This window comes from Lutzomyia longipalpis, chromosome 2 (genome assembly GCF_024334085.1).
Source record: "Lutzomyia longipalpis isolate SR_M1_2022 chromosome 2, ASM2433408v1".
Lineage (NCBI taxonomy): Eukaryota > Metazoa > Arthropoda > Insecta > Diptera > Psychodidae > Lutzomyia > Lutzomyia longipalpis.
The window spans coordinates 2,451,823-2,477,227 of NC_074708.1; the positions used below are offsets into that span (position 1 = coordinate 2,451,823).

Consider the following 25,405-nt stretch of genomic DNA (forward strand, 5'->3'; position numbering starts at 1 on the left):
CTATGCCTCACCCCTTTCGCACCACCCACGCATATGGAATTTTTCCTTCGCTTACAGAGAAAGCAAAAGAGGAAAAGCTCTTTTGTGGAAAGGGGGGATTTCGGGGAAATTCCACATGAGAATTGTCTCTGAGTGAATATAATATTTTCACATGCAAGAGTAAGTTAAAAACATCCCTCCTCCACCATTTCGTATAGCGTAAAACCCGGAATTATTAAACTTTCCTCATAAGATGCGAGACAAAAAGCACCGAAGGAAAGCAACTTAAAGCTTTCACAAAATGACTTGAAGCAAAGAGAGAGTAAATGCTATTTGCCACCATATCAGCATAATCACGTAAATTTTGTCAGAGTCTGTATGTCTTCATATGGTGTGCATCTCCATGCATAATAGGGTTGATTTTCCGTAAGGGTGTTATAAATGCCACAAATAAACAGTAAAGTGTTAAAGTACAATTACCGAATGTGCTCTAACCCATTTACCACACACACACACATACATATACATGCCGAGAAAACACACCAATTGTACGCTTAGAAGGTACTTTTGGGAAATTTTCGAGCTTCGCAACCCCGCAAGTGTTTGTAATGTTCGCAAAGTGTCGCCCCTTGTGACGATGGGGCGGGGGCAGATGGCCCTCGCACAGGGTTGGCATCCCCGGGGTTTGACTTCCTTCCTTGTGTGGTGCTGCTGTGAGGAATGACTGGATGATCTGTAGTTAACAGCGTGTTAAATTTAATTACCCCCAAGCTGGGGAAGAAGGGTGTGGAAGGAAAGGAAAAGAAGGATGAGAGGAAAGGGCGTGGAACATGTGTTTAAGAAAATGTGGCAAAGAAGGGATTAACCGCCCCATCCCCCAGCACCATATAGCTTCTCTATAAGCATTAACTTCCTAAGAAACTCATGCGCGCCACATTAATCCCGAACAAATCCATCACTCAGAGAAGCCTTCTTATCTACCCATCGAAGCCTCCCCCCCTCAAAAAGGTGACAACAGGTGTCGAAGATATTTCAAATGAAAGTCTCTTATCCTCCTTAACCAAAAAAGGAGGTGTGGGGGATGATGAGAGAGATAGAGCACGATTGTAATTGTAGAATTTAATATTTCTCCCCATCATTCGTCACAGAGCCATCGTACATCCCCTCAATCGCCCGTGACGCGCAGAAACATCAATCATATGGGAATTTTACATGCTACTACAACGCGAAATGGCGCAAACAAGACAGCTCTCCTAACATACATACATATGTATGTATATTCTCTCATGAACTGGCAGGAATGATGTTGAAGACAAATATTTTTTAATAAACATCCTCCCTTTGAGAGATGATGTATCTGCACGGAATGTAAACTATGAGTCAATTTTGGCTCCTACACATCCATATATTTCTCAGAGAGAAAAGCGCCTAAAGGGAAAATGGGAATGTTTGATATTCGTCGGAGTATAGAGTTTGAAGACTTTGACTGACGGAAGTTCTTCACTCGCGTGTTTGTGCTGCCAAAAGAGACATACAAGTGGGAAGGTCAGTGATGGTGCAGCCCTTTTGTTATGTAATAACAACCCTTCACTGTCTCATGTGGGAGAGCTTTTAAGGATACAAGTTCATGGCTTTTTGGAAGCTTTGTTTAAATATCCCACGCATTGAGGTATTTATTGGAATTTTAAATTAATTTTTGACGATAAGAAATTTTAGGGTTGGAAAGGTCAATCAAGGGTTTAGAAAAAGTTCAAGATTTTCCATTTTTAGATAGAATAAAATTGTTTAAGGGAAAATTGTAGAGTGAGAAATTTTCTAAGCTTTTCCTCAAACTTTTTCTCTGAAGTTCCCTTAAATATATTTTTATCAATTTTTATTCTAAAAATTATTTATTTATTTATCTAATGCTTTTTACGGTTTTTCTTAAAAAAAAAATTTAATCTCCCTTAAGACTTCATCAAATAATTCCAATTGCGATCAAAAGTTTAAAATTTTAAATAAAAAATGATATAAAAATTCTTCAAAGGCCCAAAGCTTAACAAATTTTTAAATAAAAAATGGCAAAAGAGTTGCCAACGATTTGTGTTAAACTGTATGAAATAAATTGCTCTGTGAGGAGTGCTCAAAATCATTTATTTTATACCCTCAACTTCCTCCTTCAACCCCTTCTGAAAAGCTTTTTGACTCCGACAGCCGTAAAGTCCTTAAACAGATTACAGAGTTCATAACCCCACACGTTAAAATGTTGAATCAAACCTCACCCTCTGTCGTGATTTATTACCCCCTGAAAAAAAAAAAAACAGAGAGACCCTCTGTATGATTTCTGCCAAGACTTCCACTGTGAATCAGTTGGGAAAAATCTCGGGGAACATTTCGCAGCTTGCATAAAAAGTGGACTGAAAATCTACCATCACCAATCTACCCCCCATTGCGAACGACCCAAATAAACAGGATATTCCCATGTGATTACCCCTCCCCCTCCCCCCGGATAAAACAGGAGGGAAAAGGGGTGAATTTTATGTCAATTATAAAAGGCCGCAATTTGCACAAAACCACCCCCTTTTGGATTGGAAAGTTATATTGCGGGAATTTTCATGTGGAATATTTTTTTTAAAGGGTGGGTGTGACAAATAAATTCAGGACATGTTTTTATGCGAAAAGAGAGGATACGAATCCTCGGCGAAATTCAAAAGACTCATAAATGCAAACATGTCGTATTTTGTTAAAATATTTTTATTTCTAACCCCTTGTGAGGGGTTATTTGAGTAGCAATTCATCCCTTGTGTATTACGACCATTCACCAGATGCTATCACACACTGAATACATTTACACACAGAAGGGCCTTTGGCCTTTATCTCACCCCCAGAAAAATTCATTCATTGATGTTCCACATAAAAAACGCATCTAGCAACTTATCCAGAGGAAGCTTTTAAAATGAATTTTTCATATTTTAGATAAAGAAAACAAACTATTTTTCAAGAAATCCAATTGAAATTCAATATTTGTGGGAAAAGTTCAAACAGAGATATGGTTGCGATTTGAGGCTGTGAAATATTGATTTGATTCAATCACACCCACAGGGAGCTTTTGCAATTTTTCAAAACTAAACTCTTGGTGAGATTTTCCCCCAAGATTCCGTATTTTCCACCATAAATAACTATTAGAGTAAAATCTGTGTGTGTAAGTTTGTGAGCTTTATCACACCACGGCTAAACTACAGCACGTACAGAGTGGAGCTTTTACCTCCTTGTGGGTGGTGGTTGGTACAAAATGGTACTTCTTAAAAATTGTGGTACTTTCGTGTTAACAAAAAAAATTAAAAGTTTGTCAGATAGAGAAAGTGTCTCGTTTTCATTGCAAGTTATGGCTTTAAAGTTTCTCTTCCATTTTTCCCAGAGCTTTTTTCATGCTCCCACCCCTCTTTCCCTTGGTAAGCTGTACAGAGGTAAGAGTTAATTCCCTGGAAAGTTTTATTTATACATTTTTTACACAGAGAGATTCAAAGCTCTTGTTAACTAAAAGCAAGGAAAAAAATAAAGTTTTGTATGAAAAATCGAATAAAAAGCTCACAGCGCATTTTCCTAGTACACCGCCGTTGGAAAATTTATTTCTTCAGGGTTGAATTAAATTCCTCACCTGCAGAGTCAATTTACATTGGCTGCTCAAAGTGATTTTGAGCTTCTCAAATAGACATATTCACCGTCAGATTATTCGGTGTAGCTGTTAACCCTGGAATGGGGGGTGGGGGATTTAGCTTCTCCTGATGGTTGCGAAGGGAACCCCAAACCTTCGTATTCGTGGAGGGTTAAAGGTGAAAGGGTGATTTTGGTTTAAAATTTACATCACCCGCCCGTATCTCTTTCAGAGCAGGTGCTGCTACACCGCACACGTAAGAAAGCTCCCAAGTCTCTCCAAAAGGTGGGGCAATGTAAATTGATGTTTATCTGATTCTATTATGCTTTGCTTTTTTCCTGCAATACCGGGCTTTTATGCTCACCTGTATGGAGAAAAAAGCTCCCGCCGTTTGGATTTATTTTTGTGTGGAAAATGTTTGGGTAAATATTGCAAAAAGAACTTGATCACAGACTCCGGAGGTATAAACATCAGAAAGCTTTTCCCCCAGCGCGCTGTAGTATTATGTATTAAATCCCATTTCCAACACAATTCCAGTCTTTCCAGCAATTCCATCACATTCCAGCTCACTTTCACAATAAAAGAAATTGAATTATTGAGGATAATCGGTGGAAAAATGTGGCATTTTATCATAAATTTCACTCTTAGACTCCACACAAAAAAGGGGTTCAAAGACGACACAAACCTTTCACATTTGAACAAAACTCCTATACTTCACAGCGGGAACGTATCAGTTTTCTAGGAAGAAGAAAGCGAAAAAAATATATCGAGGAACTTTTTTCTCCCCTTCCGAACAATCTCTTTTGCGGTGAAGAGAAAATCTATGTGCAGGAGGGTTAAAAATCCCCCCAACAGAGCCTTTGAGAGTTGTCTTTTTATTCAAATTCACAGTACGGGAAAACTTTACTGAAATGCAGCCAAAAAATGCCTCAAGCACATACAAAAGCTCATCATCGCCCAATACAGTCACCCTCCCTTGCTCTTCAAAGAGCTTTCACAATGGGAAGAAGCTCACTGCCCTTTGTGTCAGACAGAGAGTCATTGGGGTTCAGTGAAATTCATTCAACTATATGTCAGTAGCATATGCAATTTTCCACCATTTACGACCTACATATCTCACAGCTTTTATGCATCATTTAAAAATATAGAATTTCTCTCAACTTTGGGGAGCTTTTTTACACACATGTAATAAAATTAAATTTTGCAAAAGAAACGTGTCAATTATACTTCGAACTTTTTGAAAATTCCTAATTCCCTCCTGGGTTGTTTGTTAATAGTTATATGTATGTGTGTTTACCATGAAAAGCTCCAAAAGGATTAAATATTCTTCCCGTAAATTGCATTAAAGTTTCGCTTAAAGAACTCCGCAGAAGAGATTGAAGGGATTTCATGAGAAACTTTCGAGGAAAACCATAAATTTCCTCGCTCTCTCTCTCTCCATTCTATGTTACAATTTTGTACCAAAAGAAATTCTGCACCGAAGAATTTTCCGGAATTGTGGAATAATTTTACAGATAGTTTTCCTAATATGTCGGGAGGGGTATTACAAATAGTTGGGAGATTAAACTATCTTTGAATTTGAAATTCAGAAGTTTGTAAAATGGAAGGAAAATTAGGAGAACTTTTTGCCCTAGATATATGAAAATCATTGGAAATTGTGATTTCTTTTGAGAATTTAAGGATAATTTTTTTAAGTCGGATGTAGTAATACTCTTTGTCTAAAAGCTCCCCAAAAATTCCTTGAAGATTGTTGTAAAATTTAACGATTTTAGAACTTTCGTTGCTACCTCTTCTCTTCTCTCCTTGAAAGAAAAAAAATCCTGCTAATGGGCCTTATTCAGCGACCAAGAAACCCTTGAAATCTTTAAATTTTGCACTGAAATTTCAAGATTTCAAGCGAATTTCAAGGGGTTTTTGGTCGCTGAATAAGGCCTAATTTCCATGACTTTTCGTGTGAAGCTTTTTTCCAATTTTGAGGTTATGTGCACGTTAACTTACCTTCTAGCGCAAAAAGAATGTTAAATAAGAAAATCTTTCCTTTGAAAAGTTACACGAAGAAGGTATTTTAGCTAATTTGACTCCATTCTGCGCAAAATTACTCCACTAATCTTCACCCCATTTAATTCCTCGACACAAAAGCTCCCGGTACGGTGGCACGCAAAAGCTCTGATAAATTGGCTGTAAATTGGAAAATGTATTTCCTGCGAAAACGAAGAAAGAGTTATAAAAATACCATGTCGCGTGGTCGTTAATCACTGCGAAAAATAGCGCTTAAAATGTCAGTTTAACAAATAAATTGTGGATTCATTAAATCTAATGGAATTTTTATTTGTTGCCAAACTATATATATCCCCAAATGTATGTATGTCTGTGTGTACACTACCCTAAAAAAGTTTCCGGGCAAGGAAAAATGGGGTATTTTTGAAGGCAAATTTCAAGTGGCTATATCTCCGGCTGTGGTCAACCGATTTTCAAAAATTTATTAGTTTTGGAAAGGTACATTTCTCACCTTTCCAAAACTGGCAAATTTTTGAAAATCGGTTAACCCGTTATTTATTGGCAGCCATTTTGGTAAAGCTAGGAAAAAGCTTATTTTTCACGATTTCACAAATTTTGACTTTGACCTCTTGCATCTCGGCCGCTAGTGCACCGATTTTGATGAATAGATAGTCGTTGGAAGGGTAATTTAATTCCCTTTCCAGATCTGCTAAATTTTTGAAAATCGGTCAAGCGGTTCGGTTGTAACAGTCATTCTATTGAACTATAGTGAAAAAATACACTTTTGACTATATCTCAGATTAGGGTTGACCGATTTGGACAAACTCGGATTCAAATGGTAGCTGATAATGCCCTCTAACTTTTAAAAAAAATTTCATCCCGATCCGTCACGTGGTTCTTTTTTAATGTTTTTTTATATGACCCCCTTATGTTACAAAAAGTGTACCCTAACTTCATTCGCTTCCCAGATTTTTTTATAAGTTACACCTGGCTCAAATTTCATCAGAATTAATAGTAGATATTATCATCTAACTTTTAAAAAAAATTTCACTCAAATCCATCAAGGGGTTCTCCTGTAATGTCAATTTTTGTGAAGCTATGCGCGATTTTTGTCTTTTACCTGTTATACCCCCCCTCCCCCCACTAAATCATGACTCAAATTGTATTTAAAATATTTGTACAAACATCCTTGACCTTCTTTTATATTGTTATGCCAATGGGATTTGATTCTAAATAAAAATAATAAATTCCTAACTTGAAATCTGCTAATACTCATATTGTGGCTCTTGAGGTTGGTAATATTAAGATTTTGGGCGAAAAATCGTCAAATTTTTTTTTTCATTAAATGGGGATAACAAATCAAAATAAGGTCCAGGACATCTTTACTAACATTTTTAAGACGATTTAACAAGGATTTGAGTCAAATCACGCTCAAGAGCTGATGGATTGCTTAAGTCAAAATGACAACTTTTAACGCAAAAATGGGTCATGGCTTCACAAAAATTGACATTACAGGAGAACCCCTTGATGGATTTGAGTGAAATTTTTTTTAAAAGTTAGATGATAATATCTACTATTAATTCTGATGAAATTTGAGCCAGGTGTAACTTATAAAAAAATCTGGGAAGCGAATGAAGTTAGGGTACACTTTTTGTAACATAAGGGGGTCACATAAAAAAACATTAAAAAAGAACCACGTGACGGATCGGGATGAAATTTTTTTTAAAAGTTAGTGGGCATTATTAGCTACCATTTGAATCCGAGTTTGTCCAAATCGGTCAACCCTAAGCTGAGATATAGTCAAAAGTGTATTTTTTCACTATAGTTCAATAGAATGACTGTTACAACCGAACCGCTTGACCGATTTTCAAAAATTTAGCAGATCTGGAAAGGGAATTAAATTACCCTTCCAACGACTATCTATTCATCAAAATCGGTGCACTAGCGGCCGAGATGCAAGAGGTCAAAGTCAAAATTTGTGAAATCGTGAAAAATAAGCTTTTTTCTAGCTTTACCAAAATGGCTGCCAATAAATAACGGGTTAACCGATTTTCAAAAATTTGCCAGTTTTGGAAAGGTGAGAAATGTACCTTTCCAAAACTAATAAATTTTTGAAAATCGGTTGACCACTGCCGGAGATATAGCCACTTGAAATTTGCCTTCAAAAATACCCCATTTTTCCTTGCCCGGAAACTTTTTTAGGGTAGTGTATATGTGGGTATATAAATTAAGCCAAAAGCACTACCGTTTCACCGAAATTTGCTCGATTATTATTTTTTATGTGTCCGCAGTGTTTATTTGAAATATATATTTAAAAAAAAATTCACCACGCACTAATAGGTTCCAGGGAATTATGTACACCACACATTTGGTGCAAAAATTCTGCTCATTCATACATTTTAATAATCACGCGGTACTTTTTTAATTATTCTACAACGAAAATAAAAAAAAGATCTACATTCAGTGCTTGTACGGCATTTGCATTTTTGCCTTTCTGTTTTAATAAATCGTCATCATTTTTTTCGTGAATTGTGTGGTAAAAAAAATGTGGAATGAATTGTGTTTAGCCCAATTTCATAGCAATGTTTTCCGTTTTCCGCTTGAGTTACCCCGCAAGCTCTCTCTTCCAGAGCTTTACAAGCAACCACCCCCTCAGGCACTTTCCCAAGTTTTTTATGTGTGGGTGCATTTATAGTTCCCCAACCGATTCCTGTTATTTATTATTTCCACATTTTTCTCCTCCGCAACACTGGAATCACGTGAATTTTATTACAATAAATCACCGGCACTCGATAGTTTTTTTTTCACCCTCACAAACTCTTCAGCAATTCCTGCAAATTTTTTGGAAGTGTGTGTGACAAAACAGGGCGTGGGAGTTTGTGTGCAAACACAGGAAAAATGCATGAGCTTTCGGAATTGGCTTTCAAGTTGAAATTTCTCCCATTTCCCAATAATCTCTCTGTTGAAACATGAAAAATAGTTTTGTTCCACTTTCCACGTGTCCATTCACCTTTAACGTAAACATTCACACACACGGCAAAAAAATCGTCCGAAAATGCATTTCAGCGCATTTTTGTGTGCTGAACAAATTGAATGGGGGGTGGTTTTTTTTATTTGAACGTTGAGAGACAAAAGTTGGGGGTGCAGTGATGAAGGGAAAAAAGATAAACTTGCTTGAAAGCTGATATTCTAAATTGGCTTTTTGGGGGATGATGTTTTTTTTTGGTTTACTTTCAAAGCTGCAAATTCTATGAGCTTTTTTTTGTTCTGTTTATTTGATGTTTTTTTTTTGCAAATATTCACCACTCTTTGTGAAGCTTATTTTATGCAATCTGGTAGATTTTTTTCAATTAAAAATCTTTTGTATAATCTGGGAAAGTTTTTTAATATTATTTGTTAAAATTCATTGCGTTTTGCTATCTATATTTTTCTAAAAGCTCAGAGTTTCTAAATTCGAGAGCTTTCGTATTCATTGAAATAAATATTTGCAATATATATTTTAGTTTCAGTAATAGAGTCATGTAAAATACAGAAAACCTACAATTTAGCATAAAACAAGTCAACATAAATGAGGCTTCAAATTGATTAGTATCAACTTCCTTTTAATTTCCGTTTAAACAAATTCAGGAACAAACTTATTTTCCATTTAATTTAGTTTTACAATAAAATATGCAAGCAAGTTCTTTGTTTCCGGAAGCTTTTCATACGCCCAACTCCCCCTCAATCCACCCCCTTTACAAAATATTTCAATTAAGTGCGAATAATCGCACAACAGCAGCGAAATTCACAAGCACATAGAAAACCTTTGATGTTACACAACTTTCACTGCCAATGAGAAAAAGCTCACGGGGTCTTCTTCATCCATAGTGATGGCAATATTAGTTTAACGATTCAATGGTTTCTGAGAAAGTATAGCGTCGATAGAAAGGAAGGGCGTGTATTGAATTTTAATGAATTGCACATTATTTCAAAATATACATATATTGATTCCACCCCCGCGCATAGTTGAATCCTTTTTTTTTGTTCCTCCTTCATAGCAACGCGGGTGGTGCTCTTCTGGGCTAAATTGCCTTCTTCTTCACATCATTGGCATTCTCAGTGGGGGAGCTTTTCGGTGTGCCCCCCTTTGAAAGCTTTTTTGCAGAAAACCCTCAACCTTCTATAACTAATTCCCCACCGAATGTACCCTATCTTTTGCAAATTGTTGATTATTCCACCTCCTTCGTCAGTCTTTCATCAGCATTTTGTGGGTGTGCCATCACCAACTCCCCACCGCCCATCAGCACCCAAGAGATGCTCTTAAGGGGGAAAAAAGGAATTCAAGTGAATCCCTAAATAAATGATTCATTTAAATAAAACGTGACGTCGATTGTTATCACAAAATTCCCAGAAGGAAGAAAACTTTAATGGAAGTATTTTGAAATTTTCCCAAAGATGCCCTCTTGGGGGTACCCCCAGTGCCTCCTCCCCTCTCACAAAGGTTGCGTAAAAGCTCCGTACAAAGTGATCATGAATTAAATTTATAGCTTAATTTGTAATAAGAGGAGTTTTGTGCTTTTGATACCATTTCTGGGATTGTACAAAGTACAAAAGATTTTCCTCTATTATACACAGACACATTATTTTCCCCGCAAAAAGCTCCCTAATATTTGAAGCATCTGACAGAGTGAAAGAATACGAAACTTTTGATCACATCTTGCAACCCTCAAATGTCTCTTCTTTGTACGAAATGTCCATCAAAAGAAAAGGTACAAACTTGCAAAATAAACTCTTTAATCTGGTTAAAGTGTTATGAGATGGCGTCAGGATGAAAAGTACAAACGAAAGCAACTTTTTTTTTGGGCCAAAAGCTCCAATTCTTTTCTTGCCCCAGTTCTCAGGCATCACCCGATGAAATTTATATAGATTGAGGCTGTGTGGTGGAGGCAATTGTCGAAGACGAATATCAGTATCTAAATCAATATGTGTGTGAGGGGCGAAAAAGAGTCTCAAAAGAAGGCAAAAAGCCTATAAAAGAAGTCTTTTGGTTCGTTCTTTTTCTTCGTCCCCTCTATATGGCTGCCAAAAGGCCAAAATAGGAAGATTGAGAGAATGGAGAGAACATTTGAGCTAACAAACCGTGAAATTTAGGTTCAAATAGCCCATTAAATTGGTGGTCCATTTGCCAAAAGCGCAGTCATACGCCCACTACAAGACAAATGTCGTTCAATAATGTTAAAAGGTATTATATATACTGAATTAATATGCTTGTGCAGTGGGTGGTGCCACTATATGTGCATTATAATGGCCAATTTAGCTTTCCAATTTACGTCTCTAAAATTAACCAATAAACTCCTCCAATATCTGTGTGTGCGGTGAGTGTAATTGCCAGTGAGACGGTGTAGAGATATTAATTAAGTACTGCAATTTGATTGTCTTTAGAATCTACTAAATTCTGCATAATCGATATTTTACGTGAATTATTGATCATTAAACTTTCTCTTAATCAAGAGAATATTAAGTTTTGATTAGAAGAGCTTTCTTTTCTCTTCAGAAGATCGTAAAAATATTTAAAATTAAATTTCGTCGGAAAAAAGCTTCCAAAAGCTTCCAGGTGCTGGATCTAGAAGAGAAATTCTAGATTAATTCCTTCATGGTAATCTTTCTTTTGTAAATTTCACAAAAACATCGAATTATTCTGCAATTTGTGAAAGAAATTGCGTGGCAGGATGCCAAAAAGGTCTTCAAGACACCGAGTGAAAGAGTGCCAAATCCGTGAGTTAATCCCACAAGGTGTTCTCCTTGTGGGATGAATGATAAAAGTCAGTCAATTAAATCATTCCAATGAATAGCACTCATGCGAAAATTTGTGGACTCTTTCGCGGGGTGGAGTGGAAAGAGGGGGTGTTGAGGGTGAATACCATGCAGGGGTGAAAATTGAGTGATGATGGCACGTCTTACTTTCAAGTATGTTCAATTAATTTGAGAACCACGCGGGTTCTCTCGAAGGAAGCAGATGGAATCAAATATGAGAGATCCACTTGGTGTATTCCCCATCATCGTGGGTCTTTTTGATATGGAAATTCCATAGCATAGTGTGGCAAAACATCTCCCATACATCATAATGTGTGTGTATGTATGGGACCTAAAACCAAAATACCACTTTATGGGACCCATCTCTCAATTTCATCCTCTTCATCCCAACATAACATAAAAGCTTCCAGCACAAGTGCATGGCGAGGGAGAGGGAAAAGGGCTCGTCTAATAATTATACTTCATTAAATCATCATGATGAATTGATGAGACATGGAGACGCCAACATAAAACCCCCACAAAGCCAAACCCATCTCCTCAAAATCTGCATAGGCATTTTATTCACTATCATACACACCCGTAGAGCCCATTGAGTGGGAGCTTTTTGGGGGGGTGTAGTAGGGGGAGGGATGAGAAATGTGTGGGAAATGTTGATGAATTTGCTTCTATTGAAATCATAATTAAACTAGCAAAACTCTCTACATAATACATAGCATTCCACATCCAATTCCATTTCGAGTCCTACTACACAGAATTTTCCATATATACAGCCAACATGGAAAAACCTCCCACACCTGACTCACACCCCCTCCCCATCGACCTGACTCTCACTGCCAATTTGTATTTTCATGAGAAAATGCACACAGGCAGACACTTCTTTTATTCAACAGCACGCCATCATTCACAAACTCATTATTCATCAACATTTCAGCCCACTTCATGTTCTTTTGCTGAGGGGGGTTGTGCACGAAAATTTATGAAATTCCCACCTAAAATACAAAATTTCACCCACCATTATTGAATTTTGCTAATGAACTTTTTGAAATGCACAAGTGCCTTCCACCACCACCCCATAACACATAGAAAACACCCAAAGCACGTCTCATTGGGGGTGTACTTTTTGGTGTGCAGAAAATGTTGAAGAACTACCCGTAAAATTATTGCATAAAATTCTTTGTTCTAGTTGAGAATTTTGAGGCTTTTTGTGGAGAAAAAATTGTCTGAAATCTGATTTTTAATTTGGGATTTTGTTATAGAAATTATTTTATTGTTTAAAGAGAATTTAAAAAATCGTAAAAAATCTCCTGAAGAAATGTTCTTAATTTCTGTGAGAGTTCTGAAGCATCAAATTGACATTCTAATTGATTCTCCCTTGGAAACTTAGCGTCCTTCGAATCGTTATAATTCAATTAATACTGCTTTCAAAATTTTGTTAAAGAAAAACTTCACGAAAAAAGCTCCGGAGGCTCCATTACAAAAGCTTGTTAAGGAAACACGAAAAAGTTACAGGGTGTAGATGGAAGTAAGTACAATGCCTTTATACCCAATCAAACAACTTTTTTTTTAAATTCAATTCCTTCCTGCATACTGCAGTTGCTGCTTAATTGGAATTGAAATGAAATTGTAAAAGTTTTTTTTTCCTTCTTCTTTTTAAATATAATTCCTCGCTTATATGTTTTTCATTCTCCTCACCTTGTTTTGCAGCAGAAAACTATCTTTTAATTAACCCAGTTTTGTGATACTTTCCGCATTTTCCACTCACTCCTTTTCCCAAAAGAAAAACATCTTGAATGAGTTTTATCGCTACAATTTCTTTACTCCTACAGACATAAAGTAAACTCATTTAGTGAAATCATCTTCACATGTACTTACACAAGGAGTTGCTGCGGAAACTGAGATTCTCATACGCAGAGAACTTTCCATCGAGAGACTTTTCCAAAGAAGTCAAAAAAATAGATAAGATTTTCCCGGGTTAATGTAGCTTTTTCCTGGAAAAATCAGATGTAAAAGGAAAGCCCTAGAGCATTTGATAAATCTCAACTCTTGACAATATGTGGAAAAAGCTCCATTGAAAAGTCAAGAAAATTAAAAAAGAAAAATCAACAGCGGATGGGGGTTGTTTGAGAAGTTAAGCACAAGAACATTGAGGAAACTCCCACGAAGATTTATCATTGTGAAAATAATTTTTAAGGTTCTACTGAATAATTCACTTGACTAATGAAATTTTCCTTCTTGATTGATTTTACAGTGACAAAGTTTATACGGATTGGAATTGCTGATAAGAACGACAATCCACCATACTTCGATAAGGCCCTCTACGAGGCTGAAGTGGACGAAAATGAAGACATTCAGCACACCGTCCTCACTGTCACCGCCAAAGATCACGATGAATGTAAGTTTTTCTTTCATTTATAATTTATTTCCTTAAAGGTTTATATTTTAAAAAAATAGGCCAAGAGAATAATTCTTTTTATTTCAATGAATTGAAAACTCTTCAACTCCTTATTAATTCAGAATAATTCCCATTGCAAGCTTCAAGAGCTGAAAATTAATTTAGCTCCCCCACTCTATGTGATACATAATAAAATAATTTCAAGTGAGCTTTTTCCCATATTAGAAAGCTTGCCATTTGCAACATTTCACATGAGATGTTGAATGAAAAAAAAATCCTTCAGGGTGTAAAATGCAATTTTAAGGGTAATTTTTGCACCTGAAAAGAACCTTGATTGAATTGTCACATGCAAAAAAGAATGTGCTGGAAAAGCGCACAACAAATACGGAAAAAATGGAGAGGTAGGTAGCTAGAAAATAAAGAGCGTGCGCTCAATTAGCACGTTGGAAAAGAACAAAACAAATCCCGAGGATGGTAAAAAAAAATCCTGCGAGAGTTTTAAATAATAAACCGTATGTAGTGAAAGCTCCCAAAGCACAGCTGAACACGAGCAATTTATTTTGCTAGAAGGATAGTCGCTCGTTGGATTTTTTTTCATAGCATGGAAAATGGGGATTTTGAAGTGGAGAAAAATTCCGGACAATTGCAGCAAGATTTTCTCAATTAAAAAAAAAAGAAAATTAATATAATTTTAATTTTTAATTGAAAAAGAAAAAAAAGAAAAGGTTTTAATTTAAAAATAATTTTAAACACTCTTCGTATTTTTAATAAAACTATTTTAAATCATCCCCTAAGAGTTGGAAGAAAAAAAAAAAACAACTAAAAGCTCATCCTGCAAACATCCCTTTGGGATTGCTTTTACAAATTTTCAACACAATGAAAAAGCACTGTGCGTCCCTTTTCAAACAAACACCCCCATTCATCACTTTGCCCTGCAAGACACATTCATTTCATTTCAAGCTTAAATGTTTTCAGAGTGCGGGGGTGTAGATTTTTGTGCATTGAAAGCAGAAAAGTCACCGGGAGTGAGTGGATTTATTTGTTTGACACAATTTTGCGACTCTATTTCACGGCACAGCTTAAAATTCGTCGGTAGCACGGAGAAATTGTCACGAGCTTTTGCTATATATATTATTATGTTGCCTCCATATGAAAAACAAAACTCTCTTCCTGGGAAAATATATAGTCATTCATGGTACAAATTATTTTTAGATGGTGAAGGGGTATGCGGAGGGGGGTTAAATGGATTTAGTAGAGAGTCTCGTGGAAAAAGTCCCACACTCACATTTTATTTATTGCGGTTCCTGTATGTTATTTTGCAACTTATGGGGCATTTTAGTTAATGAGAAGGACCACCAGAGCATAGAGTTCATAAATGGACGCACAGAAGGGTTGCCGGAGGGCGGGGAGGAGGGCTTGCTTTCAGCAATAATGTCAAGTAACATAATACTTAAACTTTTCATCAAGTGGAAAATTGTAAAAAGGGGATTTTTCACAAATGATGAGAAGAGTACTTTCGTGGGATGAGTGGAGGGATGGAATTTTTGCTTCTTTGATATATACCCATAGTGTGCTATATATCTATGTATTTTCGATGAGAAATTGGATAAAAACAAGGGGGATAAAAGACATGGCTCCGGGGCCAATAACCAATAAATCGATTTAGTATCAGCAAGAAAAAATCAAATTTTCCACTGAATTAACCCTTAAATTGCGTCAATGACAAACAATGGTATTAAATCTACACGCACAGGGTGGTAAGGGGGGCTCACCCCCCATCAACCTCTGAGTGATGTTGGTGAAACAAATAAATAACTCCCCCGGGTAAATCGCCCCAGGAAACGCATAAAATTTAGGGCGGGAAAAAAAGCTCTGGCCCTGTGTGCAAATTTAACCCCCAAATGGGGTAGGAGTGGATGGAGATAGGGTCTCTACCATTCATGCAATAAAAGCCCAAAAGCACGCACGCTTCAGTGGTTTCGTTGGACCCTTTTGGATGGGGTTGCGAGGGAGCGGGGTGGTTTAACGTCGTTGTGTGACTCCTAACTTAATTTGTATGAAAATTGTTTATCTCATCGTATCATTTCACGGGGAGGGAAGTGCTGAAAACCTGAAATGATGCCTGAACTTTGATGATAGCACGGTAAACAAAGCGATAATCCTCTTCCACACATGTGCTTCACTCTCTCTATTTTCATCCCCTACACACGCATCCCCTCGTGCTATATATAATATTGTATATTTTCCATGTGACACCACAGAAAAACAAATACAGGATACAAGGCATGTCTCTCCTGTGAAATTGGCTTGTCTTCATCGCTTTCGTCCTTACGTTCATGCCTTAAGTTTGTGGGTACACGGTGCATATTTCATCGCGTGGAGATTTTAATCAAGATTTAAGGAAGAGAGATGCTTCAACAGAAAAGGGATTTTCCGCGCGGGGAGAATTAGTAAACAACCCCAAAGGGATTAATATTCGTCAAACAGTTGTTTACTAGATTTTCTAGAGGGAACACATGCTTTATAGGGTTTATACCCTTAAAATCATCCATCCCTCTCGATCTAGGGAGTGTGAAAGACACAATGTAAAGGCAATTGACTTAATTTATTACAAGAGGTAAAGTAGAGACTGCTTGTGTAGCTTAAACAGTTCTATTAGAAAGCATTTTAGAGCTTTCGGCTTATTTAAAAAAAATTAAAGAGATCAAACTTTAATTAGTAATTTAAACTTTATAAAAAATACAATTTTTCCAATCTTAATCAAGAAATTCTAAAAATAATCAAATAGCTCAAAAATTAATTAAAAAGTTTAAATTAGATTTTTTTCTGCTCTTCCAATTAAGTTTAAAAATATATTTCAAAATTTTTCTCCTCTAAAAAATATACGTAAAATACCTGAATAAAAAAGCTCAAATCAATGCTCTTCTGTACATAGTAACAAATTTTACTGAAAAAGTTCCAAAGATTGATTCAACATCCCAAAAGCTCTCACGTATCGATTTTTTTCCCCATTGATCTTTTGACCAAATCAGTAGAAAATTCCCAGAAAAAAGGCACGTTCAATATATTTATCCTACTTTTGAAATTTCAGAGGATGGAAAAATTCAATATTCTAAAAATATAAATTCGAGGCTTTCGCCCGAGCCATTGAACTTTGAATCCCACCAGCTAAAATACACGCGTCAGCTGAAATATATAATGTACATATGTATGCCAATAGGTCCGGCGGTTATGCAATGTTGGGACACAACCCCTGTTAGGGGCTTGTTTGCTCTTGCCAAAAGCACAGCGTGCGAAAAAAAGCTCGATGATGGTATTATGCAATCTCTCGCATTCTCGTGAATTTTTTATGTACAAAAGCTCGCGGATGTTTCTGCAAAAGTTAATCACAATATTGAAGCTCACTTTTCTGTTTATCCACTCGGATATGTATGAAGGATATGGAGGAATTTTTCCGAGGGAAATGGGAGTGAAAGCTTTTTGGAGGTTATATGTACTTTTTGTTGACAAAACTATCCAATATGTATTCCACGAGGACCATAGCGCGGTGATGAGAAGAAAAAAGGCAAGAAAGGAAGAATATTTCTTGTCTACGCCAACGTAAACATCCCTTGGTGGCAAAAGGCGGAAGTAAAGCGTGGGTGCTTCTCTTCCGCAAATACAAAGTTGTGGAGGTACAGTCATGCGAGATGAAGGGAGTATGGGGCCACCGTACAAGCGAAGAACTTCTTTCGGCGTAGAGATGTTTTTTTGGGCGGAAAGTACGTGAAGTGCGAAGTCTTTGGTGTCGAAGTGGTGAGAGCACAATTTTAAGAATTCATGTCTCGTGAATTTATATCGAGTCGGAAATGTTTACAAATAAAATTGGTTTTCTCTGTGAGAACAAATATTTTATGCTCTCAAACCTTTTTTTTTGCTCTACTATTTTTTACCCAACCCCTAGCATCAGAAGGATAAAGCGTCGGGAAAAAAATCCCTTCCAATGGGAAAAGAAAAATGCGTTGGGGAAAAGCTTTAGATTCTCACTCATTTTATCCATTTTTTATACCCATTTTCTCCGAGATATGAGTTTTGAAAGCTTCTGCTGAGCTTTTTTTTTCTATCCAATTTCTCCCCTCGCATACTTCAAATTGGATTTAGTTGTGAGAGAGAGATTTACCACTGTGGATTTTACATTCATACACGCAAGAGATTTATAAAAAAAAATATATAAAATACAGGTATAAATTGTGGAAGGTGTAGAAGAAAAGAAAACATGCTGATTAACTCACAAAAGCACATAGAGATACCTACAACGTTGGAGCTTTTTTTCTGTGTCCGTTCATCAGAATAGCTCTTGGAGAGTTCTTCAATTAAATGCCAATTGTATATGCTAAATGATGACACAAACTGCTAGGAAAAATTCTCTGCAAACAATCTAAAAGATATTGAGGTAAAATAAATATCACAGAAGTTCCTGAAAGCTCACTGAAGCTTTGTAAAAGAAATTGAAGTTTTCTGTATAATCAGAGATTTAATCTTATTATTTTTCCATTGAAAGCTTTTTGTTTATACACAGTATGTATCATGGAAAACAAATCACAGAGAATCACAAAGATTTATTTTCAAATCCTTTATTCGTTTTTATCTCTTTCGCATTTATTTTTCAAAAATTTCATGTACAAAGAGAATTTTAAAATGCAATAAGCTTCAGATGGAAAATCTATGTAGTACAATGTTTCTTAATGCTAAAAAGCTTTCACCTTAAGCCCTACTTAGAATACATTGTAAAAAAAAGTTCCTCATAAATATATCGTACAAATCATTAATAGATGTGCTTAAAACTTTCACCACTCAAGGGAGCTTTTTTCCAAAAAAAAAATAACATCACACTATCAGGAATAAAAGCTCTGGTGTGGGGGTAGAGAGAAAATGTGAATGCGCAATGTGAAAAATGAGGTGGAGCGAAAGAAAAACTAATCACATTTGCTGTCCATGGGAAAAATAGGAAAACTTTTTAATAAATTTACGAGTATGAATCTTGGTAAAATCTACTTATAACTTTCCTATATAACCTACGGGGTAATATTGTAAGAAAAAATATATATCAGAATATGAGTCCCAATCTGTTGCGTGGGGGTGTGTATTTGCCTTAAAAATGAAGATCATTCATGTTTCGGAAGGTGGAGGAGAAGGAGGAAAAAAATGGACCATTTTCTTGTTCTCCCGTAGAACTTAATTGACTTTCAAAGGGCGCCATCTTTGTTAAAGGAGGGGTGGGTTTTGTAGAAAAAAAATTTAGTAGGCGAGCTTTTGAACCATTAGCAAGCTTCAAAGGTTCATTTGGGGAAAAAATTAATTTGGCACACATAATCTCTCCGTGGAGCTTAGAAAATTCATTCGGGGAGCTTTTTTTTTCATTCATCCCACCCTGCTAAAGTGATTTAATTGACTTCTCTGTGTAATCAACTAATGCGGCGTTTCGTGTATAGCTCTCAACGCAAAAGAACCATCAAAGTGGGATGAGCTTTGATGCAAAAACAACCCTCAATGGGCACACGCGAGATGAAAGCTCCAACCAAGGGAGCGGACACCGCATCAATTAGCAGGGAAATGGATTAGTCAAGTGGAAGAGTCCTCCCTAGAGGATGTTGTGTGCAGACTCTATGTACAATATGCGGGTATATCAGATAGAAGCCAGTTCATGGAACATACACCCAACAAATGCTGGACAAATTAAACGCAGAAAAATCCCCTCTAAAGCTTCTGGAATTGCTTTCCGGGATCCACGGGCGATATGTGTGTGTGTGTGCTGGTGCATCCCAAGGGGAAAAGCCTTTGTGGTGGAGAGAAACTGACTGGAGGGAAAGTAATTAAAACAGAAGCAAAGTTTCATAAAATATATATACAATCTCTCTTGAATATATACCTACATTTAGTTAATCAAAAGAGGGGATTTTCATTTAGCAAAAAGCAGAAAATTTCTACGAAAAAGCATTTGAGGTTGAAATAGATCACAGAAAATTTTGAATTTGTACGAAATATTTGAAAGTTTGTTCATTGAGAATTTATGTGGAGAAAGGATAAATGTTTTCATTTATTTTGCTACAATTATGCTCTTTAAAAACTAATAAAAATCTAATAAAAATTCTAATAAAAGAAAATTCTCTTTAAATATTCTAAAACCATTTAAAAAAAAATTCTTATAAATTCTAAGAATCCTTTAGATTTTTATCTTTACAAATAATTTATTTAAAAATAATTAAATTAATTCATGAAAATCCCCCACTTTGCTATTCATGCGTTATTTAAAAATAATTGCAAAAGTAATGGAATTTTTTCCTTGCTTCCTGATCTCTGGTACATCATGAAACTCATTCTCTGCAAAATGCACTGCACATGTTTTTTTCACGAATGACTGGCATTATATGTATATAACACCCACAAATTGAAAGCAATTTCCTCGTTGGATTTTCCATTACAACCCTTTTCCTTGCACCATCTGTATCAATCTATCAGTGGTCAAGTGCGAAATCCCTTCCCAGTTTGAAGATTAAATGTGAAAAAAAATCATCCCTCTGAAAGAATTCTCTTGCAAATGTAACATTTATATATATTCTCTGTCATGAAAATCCTCGCTCTCTCTTGGAAAATCCCTCAATGCATTTTTTACCCGACAACGTGATACAGCAGTGAAAACCCCAAAGCTTGCATGAGTGGTAAAAGATGGAAGTTTTGCATTAAAAGAGCTCCATGGATGGATAAAAATTGGTTCCGAAGCTCATAGCATTTTAATTTTGGGAAGACCACAAATTTTTTCTTTCGCTCAGAAACTCTCGAGATTTTTTTTTAACACGTTGCACTATGGTTGAATTTTTTTTTCAAGCTCGCACTCTCTGTACTCAACCTTTTCAATGAGAGCACTCGCATGAGAGCGGCAAAAGTACTCCAACATTGATGTCTAAAGTGTGGGATAAACTTAATTTTCCAAACAGTTGACTGCGAAGCATTGAGGGTGAAAAAAAAGTGTAACACTGATAATCCTTATAAAATTTTCACATGGACGAATTCTACCTTTTTTTGCGCTCTCTTGGCTCGCTTTTGCCATCAAAACTAAATGTGGGGGAAAGTTTAAAGCTCAGCAGAGGGCAAAATTAAATTTTTCGCAAGAATGAGGATGTTTTGGGTTATAAAACGAGTACATACTTACTTCCTTCTCGTCCCCTCCGCATGGCAATGAGAGAGCTTTAAGCTCACTCAAAAAATAAAATCTTCATACCATGAATGAAGCTGTTTTGCGCGGGGGTGTTGGCGTATTTTTTTATGAAAGCAATTCTGGACATTTCTAGCATGGAACTATCTGGTTTATGTTGGGGATTATGCATGTAGAGATGAGAAGGAAGAAAGCAAGCTTTTCCGAATTTAATGTTTAAAGATCTTTCGGGGATTTTTTTACATTGAAAAAAAAAAAAATAATGAGTAGAATTTATATTTTTGTACTTATTGGAAAAATAATAATTTCCCTGCAAATTGCAAATGGAGGATGATTTTAAAGGTCATTTGTTGGCAAAAAATACTCCATTTATCACTCAATTCATCCCACAAAATGGTAAAAGCTTTTAAATACTTCCTGTATAGCCGTGGACTCTATTAAAATGTACTGGTGGTGAAAAACTCGGAAAATTTAAGTACTTTTCAGCACCAAAAGTACCTTTTTAGTGCATTTAATCCCATAACATGCATTTTCAATTAAATACCGCCAAAATTGATGTGAAAAGTGAGGGCATTTTGTGTCGAGGATATATTTTATTCATTCTTTAATACGATTTGGTTATTTAGAGGTCGTATTTAGGTGAATTTAAAAAATAACAATAATTCTATATATAGCAAAAAGCTTTATGAGTTAAGTTCTCACAGATTTAATAGGCTTTTTTTCTTTCTATATATATACAATGTACAGTACATCTTATGGGGTAAATTTTTGATCCATTTTAATCCGAATCAGTCCATAAATATTCGTAAATGCCATGTTGTGCTGGAAGGACATCTCCGTAGGAACTGCTGACTCGGGCAAATGGCGAAAAAAAAATCTCATTAATTCTCATTCTCGGAATTGTTGTGACACACAGAGATAAGGCAAAAGAAATCGAATTAAGTGCGACGACAGGACCACAGTGCGGGCAAACAGTACTCATGCACCATGCTGGCCCCACAAAATGGAATTTATGTTTGCAAAGAGAATCTCCTTAAGAAAGTGTCGCACAGCCAAAAAGTCACACAGGAATGAAATTTAATAACAGCCACCATTGGTAGGAATTATTCGATTTATGGGTCTACATGGGGAACGTGAAGATTTTCCTTCAAGGGAATGGGGATACCACCGCAAGTGCCATTTTGCCGGAAATTGAATTTAATTTGCCAAGATCGTACGCAAATAATACCAGCTTCCCTACAAAGGAACATACATACAATACATAATGTACAGTATAGACTGAAAGCTCAACGCTTTGGAGCTTAATTTTGAGGATGTGTGTGTGAAAAGAAATAAGCGTGGTGGATTTGGCATTCACACTGGGAGCTTCACAATACTTGCAAATTCATCTTCATCATATACATACATCTTTTAGCTACGAGAGATGAGAATTTAAGTGCATCATAGGGGGGAAGCTCCCAAATGGGCGACTTCTGACACTAAAGGGGGTACTCTTGGGGGTGCTCTCATGCCATTGAGAGAAGCTCTGCATTGAGGGTGTTTATGTGTGTGTGGAGAATGAGGATAAATCTGTGAAGGAAGAAATTGGTGAAGATGGTAGTATAAAGTTGTGGAAAATGACAAACGAGCAGAGAATTGAGACGTACAATTAGCAATAAAACGCTTCCTTACAGTTCCCCAATTTTAATTTTCGTGGGATGTCTTTTTTGAACGACTTGTGGGGAGGGGTGCGCACCACCCTCAATCAGACAGTTTGAACACCAAACATTCTTTTAATTAAATTTTGTGTCCCTTTGACTGCTACGTGGGAAGAGAGACGTAAACAAGGCACACAAATCGGATGAATGATTTTTCCGAGTAAGCTTTTGAGGAAGCTTCAGAAGCTCCCCCCTTTCACTTCATCTCCCTTTCACCGGCGATACCAATGAGGCATCGGAGGGGAGAGAAAAATGGACAAATGAGTTTCACAAAAGGTTCCTTCCTCTCGCGCGTTGGAAAAGCTCTCACACACACACCCTAAGGGGGTCAAAGAGCTGAGTCAGAGCTTCAACAAAAAGCACCCAAAAAGTTTAATTTGCCAGCAGCTGAGTAAACGGCTTAATTAAAATTCTAGCAAAGAGGGATGCTTTCCCCCACCGACTTGCCAAAGTTCCGAGTTCTCCGGGAGATAATGATACGAAATGCATAATGAAGATATGATTTCCTTTACCGCCCACCCACCGCGCGCGTACACTTCACAACACTGAATTTATTCATGGGTAGGAGAAATCGTTGAAAGTGCAAAGTGAATGAATACCAGGATCTCTACTCAACCGCCGCCGCTGGTGGAGATAAGAGTTAGTTGGGAGCTTTTGCCAAGCTATCAATATGTTGATTCTCCGCAGCATGGAACCTTCCATTGAGTCAGTTCTTCCGCCCCTCACGTAGAACTCAGTGCTGTATTTGTCGCGTACTTGAGGGGCACGGGATGATGGTTTGGTGAAAAATCATGACGCGGAAGAGGCACAAACTTATCCATTATGTATTTTGCCTGGTAAATTCAGTGGTGCTGAAGAGGTATTCAAACGCGACTCTGCACAAGTATAAAAGCACCACATCCCTCCGCATGAGGTGTTGTGTACCCCCACAGGGAGAGCGAGAGAGAGAGAAAATTCGTGCGCCCCAGATATGAAATGCTTTCGGCATTTTGTTTATTCGCCAACAATCCCCCACACACCCTACGGCCGGAGTAGTCCATTGAAATTTCCACTCCATCCATCTTCCTTGCAAAAGCTCCCTTGTCATTCGTTTTCCCATTGCTATATATACACACAATTTTCATTCGTAAAACTTTTTTTTTCACCCTCCTTTTCTCTGTGAATCAAAAATTTCTTTCTCATCCCCCCCGCGCCTCACAGAAAGCCTCCCATTGACTCATCCCCATCAGCTTGGGGGTTTTGTACTTGTGTTCTGTGTGGCAAAAGTATGTTATTTCCGAAGAAACTGTCTTATTTATTTAGAGAAAGAGAGTGGGAAGGCAAGCTTTCTGCAGAGAGCTCCAAGAACGGGGGAAAAAAGCTCCCTCCGGAGAACAATAAAGTTTGAAAAATAATAAGCAGAGAAAGTTTTTCTTATTTTTTTTGTTCCTCCCATCATTGCAAAAGGAAAATATTTCATAGCAAGGAGAAAAGGCTTTGTACGGAGCTTTTTTGTGTGTGCTTTATGAGGAAATTCCCACGAGAAAATTTTCCAACACACTATAAAACGCTTTTAATCTTGATTGTTCAAATAAAGTGTCAGAGCCTAGAGCATAGAATACAGCAATATACGGCAAATTAATATATTCTTATTAAATTGTGCCATTTATAATTATTATATGAACCAAAGGAGAAAATTTAAATATAACTAAAATGCAATTTCTTGGTGCAAGAGAGGGAATTTGTGTGTGCGAAAAATATAAAAGAGAATTTAATTAATTAATAAAATAACAACGTGATATTCTCTGTGTTAAAATTCACAGGAAAACTTGCATAAATTGTACAGGAAAATTTGCTTTATATGGTGTTTTATCTAATTTTATATCTCATTTAACCTTGGCTTTTAAATATCTCAATTAAGCTTTAAGTTCTTAATAGGGGAGCTTTTAAAGAGTTTAAAGATATTAAAGAAAATTAATTTAAAAAAAAAGTCGCTAAAATTCCTTAAGAAATCACAAGCTTCTAGAGCTTTCAATATATCGAAAGCTCGCCCAGGATAATATTTATAAATATAAACTACAGAGCAACTAATCGTAAACTAATTGCTAGAACATGTAGAACATTAAAAAATATATATATTTCACCCTTGAGAACTTACTTGTGGAGAGAGATTTTCCAGGAACTTTTCAATGAAAACTTAATGAGAGTTCATTTAAGTTTTTTTGCGCTTTTTATGGCCCAAAAGCTAAACTTTCAATGTATTATTTCTCATGGAAGAAACTTGATGGGTTCTCGATAAATTTCATACAATTGGGCGTTAATTGGTGTTGAACATAATGGAAAAAGTTTACATATATTACAGGAAAAAAGCTCATGAAAAAATATTTTCTTGGCCTTCAATGAATCTACGTTAAAAGTTTAAATGTGAAAGCAATTACATATGGACAGGTGAATGATTTTCTTTTTTCTTAAATTCTCCTTGCAGCATCGCGTATTCGATACGAGATCACAAGCGGTAACATAGGAGGAGCTTTTGCTGTTAAAAATATGACGGGTGCCATTTACGTAGCTGGTGCTCTTGACTATGAAACACGGAAACGGGTAAGTTTCATTGATTTTTTTAAAATTATTATTTTTTATTTGTATGAAATTACCTTCATGACCCCATTGCAGATTGTTCCTGAATTATTTGAAATACATTTTTGTTGTTGCTCACAAAATATTTTCATTTCAGACATTGG

At 36.4% G+C, this 25,405-nt stretch overlaps 1 protein-coding gene across 8 annotated transcripts in view; it reads left to right on the top strand.

The window, feature by feature from the left end:
* Positions 1-25,405, top strand: part of LOC129788572 (neural-cadherin) — a 273,188-nt gene that overhangs the window by 200,261 nt on the left and 47,522 nt on the right. For all 8 annotated transcript variants that reach the window (XM_055824756.1, XM_055824758.1, XM_055824759.1 and 5 more), the window contains 2 exons: positions 13,653-13,796; positions 25,150-25,265. In XM_055824756.1, the coding sequence (XP_055680731.1) occupies positions 13,653-13,796; positions 25,150-25,265 (260 nt within the window). The remainder of the gene's footprint in view (positions 1-13,652; positions 13,797-25,149; positions 25,266-25,405) is intronic.